We start from the raw sequence: 23210 nt of genomic DNA, 5'->3' as shown, positions 1-23210 counted from the left end.
AGGACCAATGCAATGGCCAATCTATACCTGAAATGTTACTTATGCACTTTTATCTTGTTTTTATATTTTTCTACTTTGTGGGAGTCCATTTTTCCCTCATTTCCTTCCAAATTCAAAGCTTGACCTGTACTTTAAAGGAAAGTAATAAAGACTGTGACCTTCCTGATGGCGCTCATGTATGTGGCGGCGCGCCTCTTGTTCTCCATCACGCTGTGGGCCTGCAGCGGGTTCAGGACGCCTCCTCGCGGACCGTAGCCGGGACACGACGCCAGGAAATCCAGGCTGTTGCTGAAGAAGGTGGCCATCTGTGTGAGAGACAGTTCGGCAGGAATCAGACAGTGAACCGAGGACAGTGAGGCGTCAGAAGCATGAGAGCAGTGTGTGTTGTGTATGGGATGAATTTAGACTCAAATTGATTAATAAATGCATTAGTAAAATCCAGAATTACATGAATTTGCAGCATTTTGTACAAATAAAGACAGTTGTAAATACAAGTAAAATGTGCATTTTTGGATCAGCTGACACATGCAAGGCAAGTTTATTTATATAGCACATTTCATACACAATGGTAATTCAAAGTGCTTTACATAGAAGGAATAAAAATAATAAAAATAAATAAGATGAATTAAAACAGTTTAGAATAAAAAGGAAATAAAATACAGTGCAAACAGTCGGACGAACAGTGGCACAGTGCTCATTCAGTAAATGCATAGCTAAACAGAAGTGTTTTGAGTCTGGATGTGAATGTGACTGTAGGAGCACATCTGATCTCCTCTGTTCCAGCTCATCTGATCTCCTCTGTTCCAGCACATCTGATCTCCTCTGTTCCAGCACATCTGATCTCCTCTGTTCCAGCACATCTGATCTCCTCTGTTCCAGCACATCTGATCTCCTCTGTTCCAGCACATCTGATCTCCTCTGTTCCAGCACATCTGATCTCCTCTGTTCCAGCTCATCTGATCTCCTCTGTTCCAGCACATCTGATCTCCTCTGTTCCAGCATATCTGATCTCCTCTGTTCCAGCACATCTGATCTCCTCTGTTCCAGCACATCTGATCTCCTCTGTTCCAGCTCATCTGATCTCCTCTGTTCCAGCTCATCTGATCTCCTCTGTTCCAGCATATCTGATCTCCTCTGTTCCAGCACATCTGATCTCCTCTGTTCCAGCACATCTGATCTCCTCTGTTCCAGCTCATCTGATCTCCTCTGTTCCAGCACATCTGATCTCCTCTGTTCCAGCACATCTGATCTCCTCTGTTCCAGCACATCTGATCTCCTCTGTTCCAGCACATCTGATCTCCTCTGTTCCAGCACATCTGATCTCCTCTGTTCCAGCTCATCTGATCTCCTCTGTTCCAGCACATCTGATCTCCTCTGTTCCAGCACATCTGATCTCCTCTGTTCCAGCACATCTGATCTCCTCTGTTCCAGCTCATCTGATCTCCTCTGTTCCAGCTCATCTGATCTCCTCTGTTCCAGCTAATCTGATCTCCTCTGTTCCAGCACATCTGATCTCCTCTGTTCCAGCACATCTGATCTCCTCTGTTCCAGCACATCTGATCTCCTCTGTTCCAGCTCATCTGATCTCCTCTGTTCCAGCTCATCTGATCTCCTCTGTTCCAGCTCATCTGATCTCCTCTGTTCCAGGACATCTGATCTCCTCTGTTCCAGCACATCTGATCTCCTCTGTTCCAGCTCATCTGATCTCCTCTGTTCCAGCTCATCTGATCTCCTCTGTTCCAGCTCATCTGATCTCCTCTGTTCCAGCTCATCTGATCTCCTCTGTTCCAGCACATCTGATCTCCTCTGTTCCAGCTCATCTGATCTCCTCTGTTCCAGCACATCTGACCTCCTCTGTTCCAGCTCATCTGACCTTCTCTGTTCCAGCACATCTGATCTCCTCTGTTCCAGCACATCTGATCTCCTCTGTTCCAGCTCATCTGATCTCCTCTGTTCCAGCACATCTGACCTCCTCTGTTCCAGCTCATCTGATCTCCTCTGTTCCAGCACATCTGATCTCCTCTGTTCCAGCACATCTGATGACCTCTGTTCCAGCACATCTGATCTCCTCTGGTCCAGCTCATCTGATCTCCTCTGTTCCAGCTCATCTGATCTCCTCTGTTCCAGCATATCTGACCTCCTCTGTTCCAGCTCGTCTGACCTCTTCTGTTCCAGCACATCTGATCTCCTCTGTTCCAGCACATCTGATGACCTCTTTTCCAGCACATCTGATCTCCTCTGGTCCAGCTCATCTGATCTCCTCTGTTCCAGCTCATCTGATCTCCTCTGTTCCAGCACATCTGATCTCCTCTGTTCCAGCTCATCTGATCTCCACTGTTCCAGCTCATCTGATCTCCTCTGTTCCAGCACATCTGATCTCCTCTGTTCCAGCACATATGATCTCCTCTGTTCCAGCACATCTGACCTCCTCTGTTCCAGCTCATCTGATCTCCTCTGTTGCAGCACATCTGATCTCCTCTGTTCCAGCTCATCTGATCTCCTCTGTTCCAGCACATCTGATCTCCTCTGTTCCAGCTCATCTGATCTCCTCTGTTCCAGCTCATCTGATCTCCTCTGTTCCAGCACATCTGATCTCCTCTGTTCCAGCTCATCTGATCTCCTCTGTTCCAGCACATCTGATCTCCTCTGTTCCAGCACATCTGATCTCCTCTGTTCCAGCACATCTGATCTCCTCTGTTCCAGCTCATCTGATCTCCTCTGTTCCAGCTCATCTGATCTCCTCTGTTCCAGCACATCTGATCTCCTCTGTTCCAGCTCATCTGATCTCCTCTGTTCCAGCTCATCTGATCTCCTCTGTTCCAGCACATCTAATCTCCTCTGTTCCAGCTCATCTGATCTCCTCTGTTCCAGCTCATCTGATCTCCTCTGTTCCAGCTCATCTGATCTCCTCTGTTCCAGCACATCTGATCTCCTCTGTTCCAGCACATCTGATCTCCTCTGTTCCAGCTCATCTGATCTCCTCTGTTCCAGCACATCTGATCTCCTCTGTTCCAGCTCATCTGATCTCCTCTGTTCCAGCACATCTGACCTCCTCTGTTCCAGCTCATCTGATCTCCTCTGTTCCAGCTCATCTGATCTCCTCTGTTCCAGCACATCTGATCTCCTCTGTTCCAGCTCATCTGATCTCCTCTGTTCCAGCACATCTGATCTCCTCTGTTCCAGCACATCTGATCTCCTCTGTTCCAGCACATCTGATCTCCTCTGTTCCAGCTCATCTGATCTCCTCTGTTCCAGCACATCTGATCTCCTCTGTTCCAGCACATCTGATCTCCTCTGTTTCAGCACATCTGATCTCCTCTGTTCCAGCTCATCTGATCTCCTCTGTTCCAGCACATCTGATCTCCTCTGTTCCAGCACATCTGACCTCCTCTGTTCCAGCTCATCTGATCTCCTCTGTTCCAGCTCATCTGATCTCCTCTGTTCCAGCACATCTGATCTCCTCTGTTCCAGCTCATCTGATCTCCTCTGTTCCAGCACATCTGATCTCCTCTGTTCCATTACATCTGACCTCCTCTGTTCCAGCTCATCTGATCTCCTCTGTTCCAGCTCATCTGATCTCCTCTGTTCCAGCTCATCTGATCTCCTCTGTTCCAGCACATCTGATCTCCTCTGTTCCAGCACATCTGACCTCCTCTATTCCAGCTCATCTGATCTCCTCTGTTCCAGCACATCTGATCTCCTCTGTCTGATCTCCTCTGTTCCAGCTCATCTGATCTCCTCTGTTCCAGCACATCTGACCTCCTCTGTTCCAGCTCATCTGATCTCCTCTGTTCCAGCACATCTGATCTCCTCTGTCTGATCTCCTCTGTTCCAGCTCATCTGATCTCCTCTGTTCCAGCTCATCTGATCTCCTCTGTTCCAGCTCATCTGATCTCCTCTGTTCCAGCTCATCTGATCTCCTCTGTTCCAGCTCATCTGATCTCCTCTGTTCCAGCACATCTGATCTCCTCTGTTCCAGCTCATCTGATTTCCTCTGTTCCAGCTCATCTGACCTCCTCTGTTCCAGCTCATCTGATCTCCTCTGTTCCAGCACATCTGATGTGTGGTCACATTAGAGATAATCACGTGGACTATACGCCTGTGAACCGCTGGAGCACGCGTGTGTGTGGTCACATTAGAGATAATCACGCGGACTATACGCCTGTGAACCGCTGGTGCACGCGTGTGTGTGGTCACATTAGAGATAATCACGTGGACTATATGCCTGTGAACCGCTGGAGCACGCGTGTGTGTGGTCACATTAGAGATAATCACGTGGACTATACGCCTGTGAACCGCTGGAGCACGCGTGTGTGTGGTCACATTAGAGATAATCACGTGGACTATACGCCTGTGAACCGCTGGAGCACGCGTGTGTGTGGTCACATTAGAGATAATCACGCGGACTATACGCCTGTGAACCGCTGGTGCACGCGTGTGTGTGGTCACATTAGAGATAATCACGCGGACTATACGCCTGTGAACCGCTGGAGCACGCGTGTGTGTGGTCACATTAGAGATAATCACGCGGACTATACGCCTGTGAACCGCTGGAGCACGCGTGTGTGTGGTCACATTAGAGATAATCACGTGGACTATACGCCTGTGAACCGCTGGAGCACGCGTGTGTGTGATCACATTAGAGATAATCACGTGGACTATACGCCTGTGAACCGCTGGTGCACGCGTGTGTGTGGTCACATTAGAGATAATCACGCGGACTATACGCCTGTGAACCGCTGGTGCACGCGTGTGTGTGATCACATTAGAGATAATCACGCGGACTATACGCCTGTGAACCGCTGGTGCACGCGTGTGTGTGGTCACATTAGAGATAATCACGCGGACTATACGCCTGTGAACCGCTGGTGCACGCGTGTGTGTGGTCACATTAGAGATAATCACGTGGACTATACGCCTGTGAACCGCTGGAGCACGCGTGTGTGTGATCACATTAGAGATAATCACGTGGACTATACGCCTGTGAACCGCTGGTGCACGCGTGTGTGTGGTCACATTAGAGATAATCACGCGGACTATACGCCTGTGAACCGCTGGAGCACGCGTGTGTGTGGTCACATTAGAGATAATCACGTGGACTATACGCCTGTGAACCGCTGGAGCACGCGTGTGTGTGGTCACATTAGAGATAATCACGTGGACTATACGCCTGTGAACCGCTGGAGCACGCGTGTGTGTGGTCACATTAGAGATAATCACGTGGACTATACGCCTGTGAACCGCTGGAGCACGCGTGTGTGTGGTCACATTAGAGATAATCACGCGGACTATACGCCTGTGAACCGCTGGAGCACGCGTGTGTGTGGTCACATTAGAGATAATCACGCGGACTATACGCCTGTGAACCGCTGGAGCACGCGTGTGTGTGGTCACATTAGAGATAATCACGTGGACTATACGCCTGTGAACCGCTGGAGCACGCGTGTGTGTGGTCACATTAGAGATAATCACGTGGACTATACGCCTGTGAACCGCTGGTGCACGCGTGTGTGTGGTCACATTAGAGATAATCACGCGGACTATACGCCTGTGAACCGCTGGTGCACGCGTGTGTGTGGTCACATTAGAGATAATCACGCGGACTATACGCCTGTGAACCGCTGGTGCACGCGTGTGTGTGGTCACATTAGAGATAATCACGTGGACTATACGCCTGTGAACCGCTGGTGCACGCGTGTGTGTGGTCACATTAGAGATAATCACGTGGACTATACGCCTGTGAACCGCTGGAGCACGCGTGTGTGTGGTCACATTAGAGATAATCACGTGGACTATACGCCTGTGAACCGCTGGTGCACGCGTGTGTGTGGTCACATTAGAGATAATCACGCGGACTATACGCCTGTGAACCGCTGGTGCACGCGTGTGTGTGGTCACATTAGAGATAATCACGTGGACTATACGCCTGTGAACCGCTGGTGCACGCGTGTGTGTGATCACATTAGAGATAATCACGTGGACTATACGCCTGTGAACCGCTGGTGCACGCGTGTGTGTGATCACATTAGAGATAATCACGCGGACTATACGCCTGTGAACCGCTGGAGCACGCGTGTGTGTGGTCACATTAGAGATAATCACGTGGACTATACGCCTGTGAACCGCTGGTGCACGCGTGTGTGTGGTCACATTAGAGATAAACACGTGGACTATACGCCTGTGAACCGCTGGAGCACGCGTGTGTGTGGTCACATTAGAGATAATCACGTGGACTATACGCCTGTGAACCGCTGGAGCACGCGTGTGTGTGGTCACATTAGAGATAATCACGTGGACTATACGCCTGTGAACCGCTGGAGCACGCGTGTGTGTGGTCACATTAGAGATAATCACGCGGACTATACGCCTGTGAACCGCTGGAGCACGCGTGTGTGTGGTCACATTAGAGATAATCACGTGGACTATACGCCTGTGAACCGCTGGTGCACGCGTGTGTGTGGTCACATTAGAGATAATCACGCGGACTATACGCCTGTGAACCGCTGGTGCACGCGTGTGTGTGGTCACATTAGAGATAATCACGTGGACTATACGCCTGTGAACCGCTGGTGCACGCGTGTGTGTGGTCACATTAGAGATAATCACGTGGACTATACGCCTGTGAACCGCTGGTGCACGCGTGTGTGTGGTCACATTAGAGATAATCACGCGGACTATACGCCTGTGAACCGCTGGTGCACGCGTGTGTGTGGTCACATTAGAGATAATCACGTGGACTATACGCCTGTGAACCGCTGGTGCACGCGTGTGTGTGATCACAGATATAATGAGCAGGCGCTTGAGAAACTGTACATCTCGTTGCTTTCATAATGATTACTTAAACAGAGCATATTTGTTTTTGATATGATTTACGTAATTTAAAAATAGACACTTCAAGCTTTCTAAAGACATATCTCTCATGTATGTGGCAAGAGTTAGTTCTGTCACGATTCAGAATGAACTTCACACTGAGAGAGAAGGCAGAACGCGCATTGTGTTTATTTTATGAAAAGCAAAACATTTTGGTTTTTTTATGAGTCTACACAATTAAAAGTGGACATTTAACAGTTTTGAATGGTGCATAACACTTGCCCGTATAACACAAATCGACGGAGTTAGAGTCTCTTTCGCACTGAAAGCGAGGTGATCGTGCCGGCGCGACCGCCGACCACAGGGGTTCACACAAAATCCAGGTTTTGTATTACAACTATGTTTTTATTTGTGAAAAATGATACAAATTCATGTAATTCTGGACTTTGCTCACACAAGTTGTAAAGTATTAGTTTACATTTACATTTATTCATTTAGCAGACGCTTTTATCCAAAGCGACTTACAAATGAGAACAATAGAAGCAGTTAAACTAACAGTAGGACAACAATATGTAACCGCTATATCCCCTCTCAGTTTAATTTTAGTGCAGTTTTTTTTTTTTTTTTTTTATAGAATAGAAGAGAAGAGAAAGTGTTAATTCTACTGAATCAAGTGCTGCCGAAAAAGATATGTCTTCAGCAGTTTCTTGAAAGTGGCTACTGACTCAGAAGCTCTGGTTGAGTTAGGCAGATCGTTCCACCAACAGGGAACAGCCATGGTAAAGGTCCGAGAAAGAGATTTTGTGCCTCTTTGAGATGGTACCACAAGACGACATTCGCTAGCAGAGCGCAGGTTTCTGGATGGCACATAAGTCTGAAGTAATGAGTTTAGGTAAGAGGGAGCAGTGCCAGTGGTTGTTCTGTAGGCAAACGTCAGTGCCTTGAATTTAATGCGAGCGGCAACTGGCAACCAGTGCAATTGTGTGAGGAGAGGAGTGACGTGTGCTCTCTTCGGCTCATTGAAGACTACTCTGGCTGCAGCATTCTGGATCAATTGTAGAGGTTTGACAGAGCAAGCTGGAAGACCAGCCAGGAGAGCATTACAATAGTCCAGTCTGGATAAAACAAGTGCTTGGACAAGGAGTTGTGTGGCATGCTCTGTAAGGAAGGGCCTGATCCTCCTAATGTTGTGCAAGGCAAATCTGCAGGACCGGGCAGTTCTAGCAATGTGGTCTGTGAATTTCAACTGATCATCAATTACAACCCCAAGGTTCCTAGCTGACCTTGATGGAGTTATGGATGACGAGCCTAGCTGAATGGAGGAGTTGTGATGAAGTGTTGGGTTGGCCGGGACCACAAGTGTTGTTAAATGTAGTTACGCACATGTGTAAATTGGTCAAATAGAGGGATATTTGTGCAGAATTGAATAACTAGCACCAGGCCGTTCCATCTGTAGTTGTTTGTGTGTGGGTTGGGAAATGCTTAAAAAAAAAAAAAGTAATCCAAAATGAATCAAATGAGATTGCCTTAATGAATGAACACGCGTCACCTGATCCACACGCGCATCTGTGTTGCATGCACACATTATGATGCACTAATACAAAAGAAAACATTTGTATTCACAGAAATGTCTCTATTTGTACAAATTGCTGCACATACATTTAATTCAGAAGTTTGCAAACGCAAGTTGAAAGGCTTTGGTTGTGGAGAGTAAAACATTCCTGCAACATTTATGAAGTTCATGGATAATTGTGCATGCATTTATTAATACATTTTAGACTAAATTCATCCCATAGTTGTAAAGCGTGAGAGCGGTGTGTGTGTGAAGAGAAGTGTGTGTGTGACGAGCGGTGTGTGTGTGAAGAGCAGTGTGTGTGTGAAGAGCAGTGTGTGTGTGAAGAGCGGTGTGTGTGTGACGAGCGGTGTGTGTGTGAAGAGAGGTGTGTGTGTGTGACGAGCGGTGTGTGTGTGAAGAGAGGTGTGTGTGTGTGATGAGCGGTGTGTGTGTGTGAAGAGCGGTGTGTGTGTGAAGAGCGGTGTGTGTGTGACGAGCGGTGTGTGTGTGAAGAGAGGTGTGTGTGTGAAGAGCGGTGTGTGTGTGAAGAGCGGTGTGTGTGTGAAGAGCGGTGTGTGTGTGAAGAGAAGTGTGTGTGTGAAGAGCGGTGTGTGTGTGAAGAGAAGTGTGTGTGTGATGAGCGGTGTGTGTGTGAAGAGCAGTGTGTGTGTGAAGAGCGGTGTGTGTGTGTGAAGAGCGGTGTGTGTGTGACGAGCGGTGTGTGTGTGAAGAGAGGTGTGTGTGACGAGCGGTGTGTGTGTGTGTGAAGAGCGGTGTGTGTGTGAAGAGCGGTGTGTGTGTGTGAAGAGCGGTGTGTGTGTGTGAAGAGCGGTGTGTGTGTGACGAGCGGTGTGTGTGTGTGACCTTGCCGCAGCTGCTGGTGAGGGCCGCCAGAGACGCCAGCAGACACTCGTTGGTGGTGCGCAGCTTCTGTGTGGCGGTCGGCAGCTCCTGCTCCAGGGAAACCTTCTGACTGTAGTGTGTGCACAGCTCTGAGGAGACAGCAGACTTACACACGAGCCCAGACTCTTATAAAGCTCTGATCGCGCCGGAACACACACCTGTGGTGACGTCGTGGAGGCTGTGCAAGCTCGCGCTCATCTGGGTGAACACGGCGTTAGCGCTGCTCTGACACATGGCATCCGAGCGAACACCTGCGGCAGAGAACATCCCTGACCACTCAAACACAGCACAACACACAACACACGCACAACACGCGCACAACACGGGCACAACACCCGCACAACACTCGCACAACACTCGCACAACACACAACACACGCACAACACTCGCAAAACACGCGCACAACACGGGCACAACACACAACACACGCACAACACGCGCACAACACTCGCACAACACTCGCACAACACACAACACGCGCACAACACGGGCACAACACCCGCACAACACTCGCACAACACACAACACACGCACAACACTCGCAAAACACGCGCACAACACGGGCACAACACACAACACACGCACAACACGCGCACAACACTCGCACAACACAAAACACACGCACAACACTCGCAAAACACGCGCACAACACGGGCACAACACACAACACACGCACAACACGGGCACAACACAAAACACCCGCACAACACTCGCAAAACACGCGCACAACACCCGCACAACACGGGCACAACACACGCACAACACTCGCAAAACACGCGCACAACACCCGCACAACACGGGCACAACACTCGCACAACACTCGCACAACACACAACACACGCACAACACTCGCAAAACACGCGCACAACACCCGCACAACACGGGCACAACACACGCACAACACTCGCAAAACACGCGCACAACACCCGCACAACACGGGCACAACACCCGCACAACACGGGCACAACACACGCACAACACTCGCAAAACACGCGCACAACACCCGCACAACACGGGCACAACACTCGCACAACACTCGCACAACACACAACACACGCACAACACTCGCAAAACACGCGCACAACACGGGCACAACACACAACACACGCACAACACGCGCACAACACTCGCACAACACTCGCACAACACACAACACGCGCACAACACGGGCACAACACCCGCACAACACTCGCACAACACACAACACACGCACAACACTCGCAAAACACGCGCACAACACGGGCACAACACACAACACACGCACAACACGCGCACAACACTCGCACAACACAAAACACACGCACAACACTCGCAAAACACGCGCACAACACGGGCACAACACACAACACACGCACAACACGGGCACAACACAAAACACCCGCACAACACTCGCAAAACACGCGCACAACACCCGCACAACACGGGCACAACACACGCACAACACTCGCAAAACACGCGCACAACACCCGCACAACACGGGCACAACACCCGCACAACACGCGCACAACACGCGCACAACACGTGCACAACACGCGCACAACACGCGCACAACACCCGCACAACACGCGCACAACACGCGCACAACACCCGCACAACACTCGCACAACACGCGCACAACACGCGCACAACACGCGCACAACACGCGCACAACACTGCTCGTCTAGTCTACTGTCTTGTACTTTTTGAGAGACTCTCTCCGCACTGCTCTCCAAACTAAGAAATTATGGATTTGATCAACTGGTCTCTCAACGCAATTGACACCATCTTCTCGACGAGAAGCTTGGGTTCGGAGGAACCTGACTGCCCTGCCGGAACGTTCGCAGCTGGCTACACGATGGACGCGTGGGAGAGGTGGCGGGTCGTGTGTCTGGCGGCTCTTTCCGTGGAGGACATTGAAGATATCTACCTATTCGGAACCATGATAACAGGTTTTCTGCTGATTGGATTAGGCATTGCCCTGGTTTATCGAGAAATTAAGAAGTCGGCGACAGCTGTCCAAAGCTCTACAAGGCTGCCCGTCATGATTGAAGCAGTGGGCAGAGCTGTCAGCACTCAGACTGTGACTATGAACCACTATATGGATAACATCATGGAGAAGCTCACAGCTCTGCAAAGGCAAATGGATCGTTTCGGAGACCAAAATGGACCAGGGGCTGTGTAAATCGGAATGCGGCTACTCGTCCCAAGACCAAACAATCCCAATCTTATCTGCTTTCGGCCCCCCTCATCCAGCACTGGCCTTGGCCAAGGCCGCTGTTGGAACAACAACTCCTCCGGAAGAGCACTGCAGTGAGACGCTCTTGCATTCCTTCCCCCACTCCCCACAGACACCTGCTGATTGTTGACTCTGTCTGGGACATGATCAGGGTTGTCTCCATGGCAACTTGCTGTGTATCGCTATGACAATCCTGCGGACTTGAGGCACTAAGATTATGATGCCAGGCATAGTGACTCTCCAGGCCTACACATACACGAACTCTTACATATATACAGATATGCAATCACCCCCCCACCCCCCATCCCTCGCCTTCAACGCTTTGTACCACCAGTCTGACAGGCGGGTCTGTGACCAGCGCCGAGAATGGCTGCAGGTCCGGACGGATACCTGTCTGAGCTGGGTTACCTCCATCCCCCACTCCCCTCCCCTGTTGCAAGTCTTGTGTGTTCATGTTTGTAGAGTGTACTGATTATGTGCAAATGTTGCTGAGGTTTTTTTTTTGCTGTTCCCAAACTGTACTCCACACAGGAGCATAGTCTGGGGGTTGCCTTTTTTTTCTCCTCACCTCTCCTCATGTTATGCTGTATTTTCTTCCTAAATGCTCTGTCTTCCTGTCCTGTCTACCCCCTTGTCATATTGTATGTATTTTTGTATGGACAGGTTGATGGCTAATTTCGTTGGTACTTGTGACCAATGACAATAAAGGCTACTACTACAACACGCGCACAACACCCGCACAACACCCGCACAACACCCGCACAACACCCGCACAACACGCGCACAACACGCGCACAACACCCGCACAACACCCGCACAACACGGGCACAACACGGGCACAACACGCGCACAACACGGGCACAACACTCGCACAACACGGGCACAACACGCGCACAACACGGGCACAACACTCGCACAACACGCGCACAACACGGGCACAACACTCGCACAACACGGGCACAACACGCGCACAACACGGGCACAACACCCGCACAACACTCGCACAACACTCGCACAACACGCGCACAACACGGGCACAACACTCGCACAACACGGGCACAACACGCGCACAACACGGGCACAACACTCGCACAACACGGGCACAACACGCGCACAACACGGGCACAACACCCGCACAACACTCGCACAACACTCGCACAACACGCGCACAACACGGGCACAACACTCGCACAACACGGGCACAACACCCGCACAACACTCGCACAACACTCGCACAACACGCGCACAACACGGGCACAACACTCGCACAACACGGGCACAACACGCGCACAACACCCGCACAACACCCGCACAACACTCGCACAACACGGGCACAACACGCGCACAACACGGGCACAACACTCGCACAACACGGGCACAACACGCGCACAACACGGGCACAACACCCGCACAACACTCGCACAACACTCGCACAACACGCGCACAACACGGGCACAACACTCGCACAACACGGGCACAACACGGGCACAACACTCGCACAACACGGGCACAACACTCGCACAACACGGGCACAACACGGGCACAACACTCGCACAACACTCGCACAACACGCGCACAACACGGGCACAACACTCGCACAACACGGGCACAACACGCGCACAACACGGGCACAACACGGGCACAACACTCGCACAACACTCGCACAACACGCGCACAACACGGGCACAACACTCGCACAACACGGGCACAACACTCGCACAACACGGGCACAACACGGGCACAACACCCGCACAACACTCGCACAACACGGGCACAACACGGGCACAACACGGGCACAACACTTATGGGTTGTTATGGGTTGGCGGCCCTGTTGTCAGTGTATTGCGCATGCGCGAGCAGTCGGCGTTTGTGTTTGAAAGCTCCGTCGAATCAATTCATTAATCCTTGATTTTCTTCTTTACCACTCATTTATAAACAAGCACTTTCTATTTTTATATCATGGGAACTTATCCTCGATACTATTCCTTATAAAAAAACAATCGGATTGCTTTGATATCGCTACTTAGACCCAACTTTGCGAATCTCGGCTACTAGCCTTTAGTCCGCTAGCATTTCACGCGTGGGCTCGCGCCTATTGACCGTCTGATTTTACACCCGTTTCACTGAAAGGATACAGGTTATATCCGGCATTTCAGTCCTAAATTACTAGTGATATTGGTAGTATCACTACTAATCTACTGTTCATCTGTTATGGCGAACATATCGGATGTGTGTCTAACGTTACCTCTGAGTGCAGGTGAGGACACATTCGAACTTATTTCGGTACGATTGGAACTGGAATCGGTGGAGAAACAGATCCGTGGTCTGCTGGAGAGGCAAGCCGAGCTGCGGGATCGGCGATCAGCGCTTGAAACGTCACGCGCCGATGCACACAAGTCAGTGGTTAGTAACTTTTTGACTCCGACTTCTTCTACTCCGTGCGTTTCTCTGCCCAGGAGGACGCGATCATCTCTGGCATCATTCACTCCGGCACCAACCCAACACCATGGACCCTGGGTGATCCCACAGCGGAAGACACGAGCCAGGACCAGAGCAAGAACCTCTCCGCCCCTCCCGGTCTTCGAGATCTCCACCCGGAACCGCTTCTCCCCTCTTCGCGAGTCAGAACGCGACGACGCCGTGATCATCGGCACTTCCATGGTCCGTCATGTCCGCGCTACCTCAGGTAAGGGTAAGGTGCGCACTCACTGCCTTCCTGGTGCTCGTGTACTTGATGTCGCCGCACAGGTTCCCGAGATCCTGAACGGTGAAGAGCGCGTCGGAGCTGTGGTGCTTCACGCTGGAACAAACGATATCAGGCTGCGGCAGACGGAGGTTCTGAAGAAGGACTACAGGAGCCTGATCGAGGCGGTATGCAGCACAGCGCCTGAGGCAACGATCATCGTGTCTGGACCGCTTCCCACGTACCGACAAGGACAGGAAAGGTTCAGTAGATTATTTGCACTAAATGAATGGTTAATGTCATTGTGTAATGAACAAAAACTGCTCTTTGTAAATAATTGGAATCTGTTCTGGGAGCGACCTAGGCTCTACCGTGCTGATGGCCTGCACCCCAGCAGAATCGGAGAGGCTGTTCTGTCGGACAACATCTCCAAGACGTTGCACACCATCTGACTAAAAAATCAAATTCCAAATCACAGTCTTTGCTGTGCCAATTTAATTGATATAAGTAGTGTAGAACATTATATAGAAACTGTGTCTATTCCTCGTTTAGTGAGGCCAAATAATAAATCCACTGTAGGATCTAGGAAAAATCTTATTGTAATTAAACCAGAAAATCTAAATATCAGTGAACAAAAACAATTTCTAAAACTAGGTCTTCTAAACATTAGATCGCTCACACCTAAGGCGGTTATTGTAAATGAAATGGTCACAGATAATAGCTTCGATGTACTTTGCCTTACTGAAACCTGGCTTAAACCAAACGAGTATTTCGGTCTAAATGAGTCTACTCCGCCAGGATACTGTTATAAACATGAGCCCCGTCTGATTGGTCGTGGCGGCGGTGTTGCAACAATCTATAGAGATATTCTTAATGTTACTCAGAAAACAGGTCACAGGTTTAACTCGTTTGAAGTACTTGTGCTAAATGTTATGCTCTTAGATGTAAGAAAGAAATCCCTATTATCTCTAGCCTTGGCTACTGTATATAGACCTCCAGGGCCATATGCTGATTTCCTAAAAGAGTTTGCAGACTTTCTCTCAGATCTATTGGTCAATGCCGATAAAGCAATAATTGTTGGAGATTTTAACATACACGTAGATAACACAAATGATGCGTTAGGGACTGCGTTTACAGATTTATTAAACTCCTTTGGGGTCAAGCAGAATGTCAGTGGTCCCACTCATCGTCTAAATCATACACTAGATTTAATTATATCATATGGAACCAATCTAACCGATATAGATATTATACCGCAAAGTGACGATCTCACTGATCATCACATGGTAACTTGTATAATACGCACTGCTGAAATTTGTCATGTTGCGCCACGTTATAGACCAGGCAGAACAATCCTTCCAATCACTATAGATAGATTCTCAAATAGCTTACCTGATCTATCTCAGCTGCTCAGTGAACCCAAACAAACAGATGAACTAGAGGAAATGACCAGCAGTTTGAGCACCATTTTCTCTAGTACATTAGATATTGTTGCACCAATTAGATCAAAAAAGGTTAGAGAGAAAACTAAAGCACCATGGTACAACAGTGTTACGCATGATATCAAGAGAGAAACTCGTAACCTAGAGGGTAAATGGAAACAAACTAATTTAGAGGTCTTTAGAATCGCGTGGAAAGACAGTGTGTCACGTTATAAAAAAGCTCTAAAAGCAGCCAGGGCTGAGCACCTCCGCAAACTAATAGAAAATAACCAAAATAATCCAAGGTTTTTATTTAACACCGTGGCTAGACTAACAAATAAACAGACATCACCAGAGCAAAATATTCCGTTACAGTATAGTAGTAATGATTTTATGAACTACTTCAATAAGAAAATAGAAAACATCCGAGACACAATTGTAAATGTACAATCCTCTATGGTGTCTTATGATTCAGCCTCGATTATGGCCCCTCAAGAACAACTACACCGCTTTACAACTATAGGACAGGAAGAGCTAAATAAACTTATCATTGCATCTAAACCAACAACATGTTTATTAGATCCAATACCAACTAAATTTCTGAAAGAAGTGTTACCTGTAGTGGAAGAGCCTCTTCTTAATATTATTAACTCGTCTTTATCTTTAGGTCATGTTCCAAAAATATTCAAGCTGGCAGTAATAAAACCTCTCATTAAGAAACCGCAATTAGATCCAAATAACTTAGCAAATTACAGACCGATTTCAAATCTTTCATTTATGTCTAAAATACTAGAAAAGACTGTGTCCGCTCAATTGTGCTCTTTCATGCAAGCAAATGAGATATATGAAAAATTTCAGTCAGGATTCAGACCGCATCATAGCACAGAAACTGCGCTAGTTAAAATTACAAATGATTTACTTTTAGCTTCTGACCAAGGCTGTATCTCAATATTAGTTCTACTCGATCTTAGTGCTGCGTTTGACACTATAGATCATAAAATACTCTTGGATCGACTACAAAACTACACTGGTGTTCAGGGACAGGCATTAAGCTGGTTCAGATCGTATTTATCAGACCGTTACCATTTTGTTTGTTTAAATGGGGAAAATTCGAAGATAACGTCAGTAGACTATGGAGTGCCGCAAGGATCGGTGTTAGGCCCTCTGCTATTCTCAATATATATGCTGCCACTTGGTAATATTATAAGAAAACATGGAATTAATTTCCACTGTTATGCTGATGACACTCAATTATATATTTCATCACGACCAGATGAAAACACTAACTCATCAAAATTGACAGTGTCTTAAAGATATAAAATGCTGGATGACGTGTAATTTCCTGCTATTAAATCCAGATAAAACGGAGGTATTACTTGTTGGTCCAAAAAACTATCCACAAAACCACTTACAATACAACTTTAATATAGAAGGATGTCCTGTTACTTTATCCTCTACGGTAAAAGACCTGGGAGTTATACTAGACCGCAACTTGTCTTTTGAAAATCATATTTCATATGTTACAAGAACAGCCTTTTTCCATCTTAGAAACATTGCTAAATTACGTAACATGCTATCTGTTTCCGATGCAGAAAAGTTAGTTCATGCATTCATGACCTCGAGACTATATTACTGTAATGCTTTATTAGCTGGTTGTCCTGCATCCTCAATAAACAAGCTACAGTTAGTGCAAAATGCAGCCGCTAGAGTTCTTACTAGGTCAAGAAAATATGATCATATAACACCGATTTTATCATCTCTACACTGGTTACCTATCAAGTCCCGTATCAATTACAAAGTACTATTACTGACCTATAAAGCCCTAAATGGTTTGGCTCCTGTGTATTTAATGGACCTTCTATCGCCCTACAATCCATCGCGTTCTTTAAGATCACTAAATTCGAGGCTTCTGGTCATTCCTAGGATATCGAAGTCCACTAAAGGAGGGAGGGCGTTCTCACATTTAGCTCCTAAACTCTGGAATAGCCTTCCTGATATTGTTCGAGGCTCTGACTCGCTGTCCCAGTTTAAAACTAGATTAAAGACGCATCTTTTTAGCCAAGCATTTACATAATGCTTACCTTTTATAATACTGCTGAATCAGATCAAATGCATTTAATACTATAAAACTTGAAGAGACTGTAGGTTATCTGTATAGGTTGCATAGTATTTGCAGTCATTACGTTCCTGTGTATATTGCGTGAATGACGGGTGGTTGGGCAGATATTGTGTTGCGGTAGGTAGTATGCCATACGGAACCGTTGTCCACTGAAACTGCCTATTCACGCACCAGTGGGGCTCGACAGCCTTAGTCAACGGGTTGGCGCGTATGGTTGGGCTGCGGAGAGATTGTGAGATTGTGGTTAGGTCTCAGCAGCAGGAGGGACGTAGAGGTCAGTAAGCTGGGCTGAGTTGAGTGGGGGACGGAGGGGGGTGACACTGGGACGCAAGAGTCACTGTCTTCATGTTTTGTCTTTTACGCCTGTGTTATGGAAATCATCATTATGAACAGCAGCTACGCTAATTATTTTCCCTTTGCTTTTCTGCTGTTATCTCGGGACGCGAGTCCCGAGAAAATGGCGTTCGTCAGCTCCAGTTTGTATCCAGCCTCTCACGGAGACTTCAGATGCTCCAATCACAAAGCCTATGAAGTGACGACTCAACACGGGCGATATGGACTCTCTATGGTGGACGGCACTGATCCTCAACAACTCGTCTTAAGACCGGCGTGATTACTTGGACTTCCAAAAAATACTCTAAATGTTCCGATCCAATCTGACTTGTAATGCTGCCCGAATCATGCACTGTTCCTTCGTTGGCCAGAGGAGAACTGGCCCCCCGACTGAGTCTGGTTTCTCCCAAGGTTTTTTTCTCCATTCTGTCCCTGATGGAGTTTGGGTTCCTCCACTGTTGCCTTGGCTTTTGGCTTGCTTAGTTGGGGACATTTAATATTCAATAATATTATTGATCTGCCTTACTTAAGGTGGACGTTGACGCAATTTCTTTTAGAAACAAACTTTGTTATATTGTTTTCATGTTATCACTGTGAAGCGCTTTGATACAATCTGTATTGTAAAAAGCGCTATATAAATAAAGGTGACTTGACTTGACAACACGGGCACAACACGGGCACAACACGGGCACAACACGGGCACAACACGGGCACAACACTCGCACAACACGGGCACAACACTCGCACAACACGGGCACAACACGGGCACAACACGGGCACAACACTCGCACAACACTCGCACAACACGGGCACAACACGGGCACAACACGGGCACAACACTCGCACAACACTCGCACAACACGCGCACAACACTCGCACAACAGGCGCACAACACGCGCACAACACTCGCACAACACTCGCACAACACTCGCACAACACTCGCACAACACGCGCACAACACCCGCACAACACGCGCACAACACCCGCACAACACTCGCACTACACTCGCACAACACGGGCACAACACTCGCACAACACCCGCACAACACGCGCACAACACCCGCACAACACCCGCACAACACTCGCACAACACGCGCACAACACGCGCACAACACGCGCACAACACCCGCACAACACGGGCACAACACGGGCACAACACGGGCACAACACTCGCACAACACGGGCACAACACGGGCACAACACGGGCACAACACTCGCACAACACGGGCACAACACTCGCACAACACGGGCACAACACGGGCACAACACTCGCACAACACTCGCACAACACCCGCACAACACCCGCACAACACGCGCACAACACCTGCACAACACTCGCACTACACTCGCACAACACGCGCACAACACTCGCACAACACGCGCACAACACTCGCACAACACGCGCACAACACGCGCACAACACTCGCACAACACTCGCACAACACTCGCACAACACGGGCACAACACCCGCACAACACGCGCACAACACCCGCACAACACGCGCACAACACCCGCACAACACTCGCACTACACTCGCACAACACGGGCACAACACTCGCACAACACCCGCACAACACGCGCACAACACTCGCACAACACCCGCACAACACTCGCACAACACGCGCACAACACGCGCACAACACCCGCACAACACGCGCACAACACGCGCACAACACGCGCACAACACGCGCACAACACTTGCACAACACTCGCACAACACGGGCACAACACGGGCACAACACTCGCACAACACCCGCACAACACGCGCACAACACGCGCACAACACTCGCACAACACCCGCACAACACTCGCACAACACTCGCACAACACTCGCACAACACGGGCACAACACTCGCACAACACGCGCACAACACGGGCACAACACTCGCACAACACGCGCACAACACTCGCACAACACCCGCACAACACGCGCACAACACTCGCACAACACGGGCACAACACCCGCACAACACGGGCACAACACTCGCACAACACACGCACAACACCCGCACAACACTAGCAACAACACTCGCACTACACTCGCACAACACGCGCACAACACTCGCACAACAGGCGCACTACACTCGCACAACACGCGCACAACACTCGCACAACACCCGCACAACACGCGCACAACACCCGCACAACACGGGCACAACACTCGCACAACACGCGCACAACACTCGCACAACACCCGCACAACACGCGCACAACACCCGCACAACACGCGCACAACACTCGCACAACACTCGCACAACACTCGCACAACACGCGCACAACACTCGCACAACACGCGCACAACACTCGCACAACACCCGCACAACACTCGCACAACACGCGCACAACACGCGCACAACACTCGCACAACACGCGCACAACACGGGCACAGGCCCGATACTAGTGCGCGCACTCGCACAACACTCGCACAACACCCGCACAACACTCGCACAACACTCGCACAACACGCGCACAACACTCGCACAACACTCGCACAACACGCGCACAACACGGGCACAACACTCGCACAACACGCGCACAACACTCGCACAACACGCGCACAACACGCGCACAACACGCGCACAACACTCGCACAACACCCGCACAACACTCGCACAACACGCGCACAACACGCGCACAACACGGGCACAACACTCGCACAACACGCGCACAACACGGGCACAACACTCGCACAACACTCGCACAACACGCGCACAACACGCGCACAACACGCGCACAACACGCGCACAACACGGGCACAACACTCGCACAACACGCGCACAACACGCGCACAACACCCGCACAACACTCGCACAACACCCGCACAACACTCGCACAACACGCCCACAACACGGGCACAGGCCCGATACTCACTGGGCACGGCTAGCAGAGCCACGTAAGACTTGAGTTTGTGGAAGACGGCCGAGAGCTTCTTCATGTCGTTCTGTAGCTGCTGGTTCCTGGCCGTCAGCGCCGCCGTGCAGAGAGAAGCGTCGCACTCCTCCTCCAGACTGCACACACACACACGTCTGGTTCACTATCACCGTGGGAACTCTCCATAAACGTTATGGTGTTTATACTGTACAGCTGAGGCTCTCGTCACACATCAGGTTCATTGACAGCAACACTAGCGCTCATGACCCCTGTGACCCCCGTGACCCCTGACCTCTTGAGCTGGTACGGCAGGATCTTCTGCAGGAAGCTGCTGTAGGCGGAGAAGGATCTGGAGAAGTCCTGCAGTTTGGCCAGAGTTTCCTACAGAAGTAACACACACATGTGGATGATGATGTCAGAGACGCAAGTGTGAGCCGACGACAGTGATGGCGTCCTCTGTGATGCTCTGGTGTAGCTGTGTGTGTGTGTGTGTGTGTGTGTGTGTGTGTGTGTGTGTGTGTGTGTGTGTGTGTGTGAGTGTGTGTGTGTGTGTGTGTGTGTGTGTGTGAGTGTGTGTGAGTGAGTGTGTGAGTGACAGTGTGTGAGTGACAGTGTGTGAGTGACAGTGTGTGAGTGACAGTGTGTGAGTGTGTGTGAGAGTGTCTCTCTCTAGCCAGGACAGTGATGGCGTCCTCTGTGATGCTCTGGTGTAGCTGTGTGTGTGTGTGTGTGTGTGTGTGTGTGTGTGTGTGTGTGTGTGTGTGTGTGTGTGTGTGTGTGTGTGTGTGTGTGTGTGAGTGACAGTGTGTGAGTGACAGTGTGTGAGTGACAGTGTGTGAGTGAGTGAGTGACAGTGTGTGAGTGACAGTGTGTGAGTGACAGTGTGTGAGTGACAGTGTGTGAGTGTGTGTGAGAGTGTCTCTCTCTAGCCAGGACAGTGATGGCGTCCTCTGTGATGCTCTGGTGTAGCTGTGTGTGTGTGTGTGTGTGTGTGTGTGTGTGTGTGTGTGTGTGTGTGTGTGAGTGACAGTGTGTGAGTGACAGTGTGTGAGTGACAGTGTGTGAGTGAGTGAGTGACAGTGTGTGAGTGACAGTGTGTGAGTGACAGTGTGTGAGTGACAGTGTGTGAGTGTGTGTGAGAGTGTCTCTCTCTAGCCAGGACAGTGATGGCGTCCTCTGTGATGCTCTGGTGTAGCTGTGTGTGTGTGTGTGTGTGTGTGTGTGTGTGTGTGTGTGTGTGTGTGTGTGTGAGTGAGTGTGTGAGTGACAGTGTGTGAGTGACAGTGTGTGAGTGACAGTGTGTGAGTGAGTGAGTGACAGTGTGTGAGTGACAGTGTGTGAGTGACAGTGTGTGAGTGACAGTGTGTGAGTGACAGTGTGTGAGTGACAGTGTGTGAGTGACAGTGTGTGAGTGACAGTGTGTGAGTGTGTGTGAGAGTGTCTCTCTCTAGCCAGGACAGTGATGGCGTCCTCTGTGATGCTCTGGTGTAGCTGTGTGTGTGTGTGTGTGTGTGTGTGTGTGTGTGTGTGTGTGTGTGAGTGAGTGTGTGAGTGACAGTGTGTGAGTGACAGTGTGTGAGTGACAGTGTGTGAGTGAGTGAGTGACAGTGTGTGAGTGACAGTGTGTGAGTGACAGTGTGTGAGTGACAGTGTGTGAGTGACAGTGTGTGTCGTGACAGTGTGTGAGTGACAGTGTGTGAGTGACAGTGTGTGAGTGACAGTGTGTGAGTGACAGTGTGTGTCGTGACAGTGTGTGAGTGACAGTGTGTGAGTGACAGTGTGTGAGTGACAGTGTGTGAGTGACAGTGTGTGAGTGACAGTGTGTGTCGTGACAGTGTGTGAGTGTGTGTGAGAGTGTCTCTCTCTCACCAGGACAGTGATGGCGTCCTCTGTGATGCTCTGGTGTATCTGCAGTAAATCCTCCTCTAGTGGACGCAGGTACGACGCGTTCTCGTGCAGATACTGTGAGAACTGGAGAGGAGCAACTTAATACAGGCCAGAAACTTTAATCCCTGTGAGCTTAATTCATTCAATCAACACCACAATTTGCATAAAATGAGAACAGATTGAGAATGTTTTTTCTGTCATGCTGTGGAAAGAGCCACATGAAGTTAATGTGTTTGGTTGATTACTAACGGAGCAGAGGAGGTGTGTGTGTGTGTGTGTGCGTGTGTGTGTGTGTGTGTGCGTGTGTGTGTGGCATCATGAGAGGGCGTGTCCTAGAGGGCAGATGGCTGGAGCAAGATGGCCGCCCGTTAAGGACTACAAAACCCAGGCTGCCTGAGAGCCCAGCGTCAGCT

The 23210-nt window shown here is 49.6% G+C and overlaps 1 protein-coding gene across 1 annotated transcript in view; it reads right to left on the bottom strand.

Annotated features, from left to right (window-relative positions):
* Nucleotides 1-23210, bottom strand: part of ppp1r21 (protein phosphatase 1, regulatory subunit 21) — a 68669-nt gene that overhangs the window by 22302 nt on the left and 23157 nt on the right. Inside the window, exons 10-15 of the mRNA XM_056258593.1 lie at nucleotides 22780-22881; nucleotides 21203-21291; nucleotides 20911-21047; nucleotides 9427-9519; nucleotides 9230-9357; nucleotides 159-305 (exon numbers count right to left, since the gene is read on the bottom strand). Of these exons, the coding sequence (XP_056114568.1) occupies nucleotides 159-305; nucleotides 9230-9357; nucleotides 9427-9519; nucleotides 20911-21047; nucleotides 21203-21291; nucleotides 22780-22881 (696 nt within the window). The remainder of the gene's footprint in view (nucleotides 1-158; nucleotides 306-9229; nucleotides 9358-9426; nucleotides 9520-20910; nucleotides 21048-21202; nucleotides 21292-22779; nucleotides 22882-23210) is intronic.

This window comes from Rhinichthys klamathensis, unplaced genomic scaffold (assembly GCF_029890125.1).
Source record: "Rhinichthys klamathensis goyatoka isolate OS25496 unplaced genomic scaffold, OSU_Roscu_1.1 h1tg000155l_1, whole genome shotgun sequence".
Taxonomy (NCBI): Eukaryota; Metazoa; Chordata; class Actinopteri; order Cypriniformes; family Leuciscidae; genus Rhinichthys; species Rhinichthys klamathensis.
The sequence above is the reverse complement of the archived record's forward strand: the minus strand, read 5'-3'. Positions and strand labels throughout refer to the sequence as shown.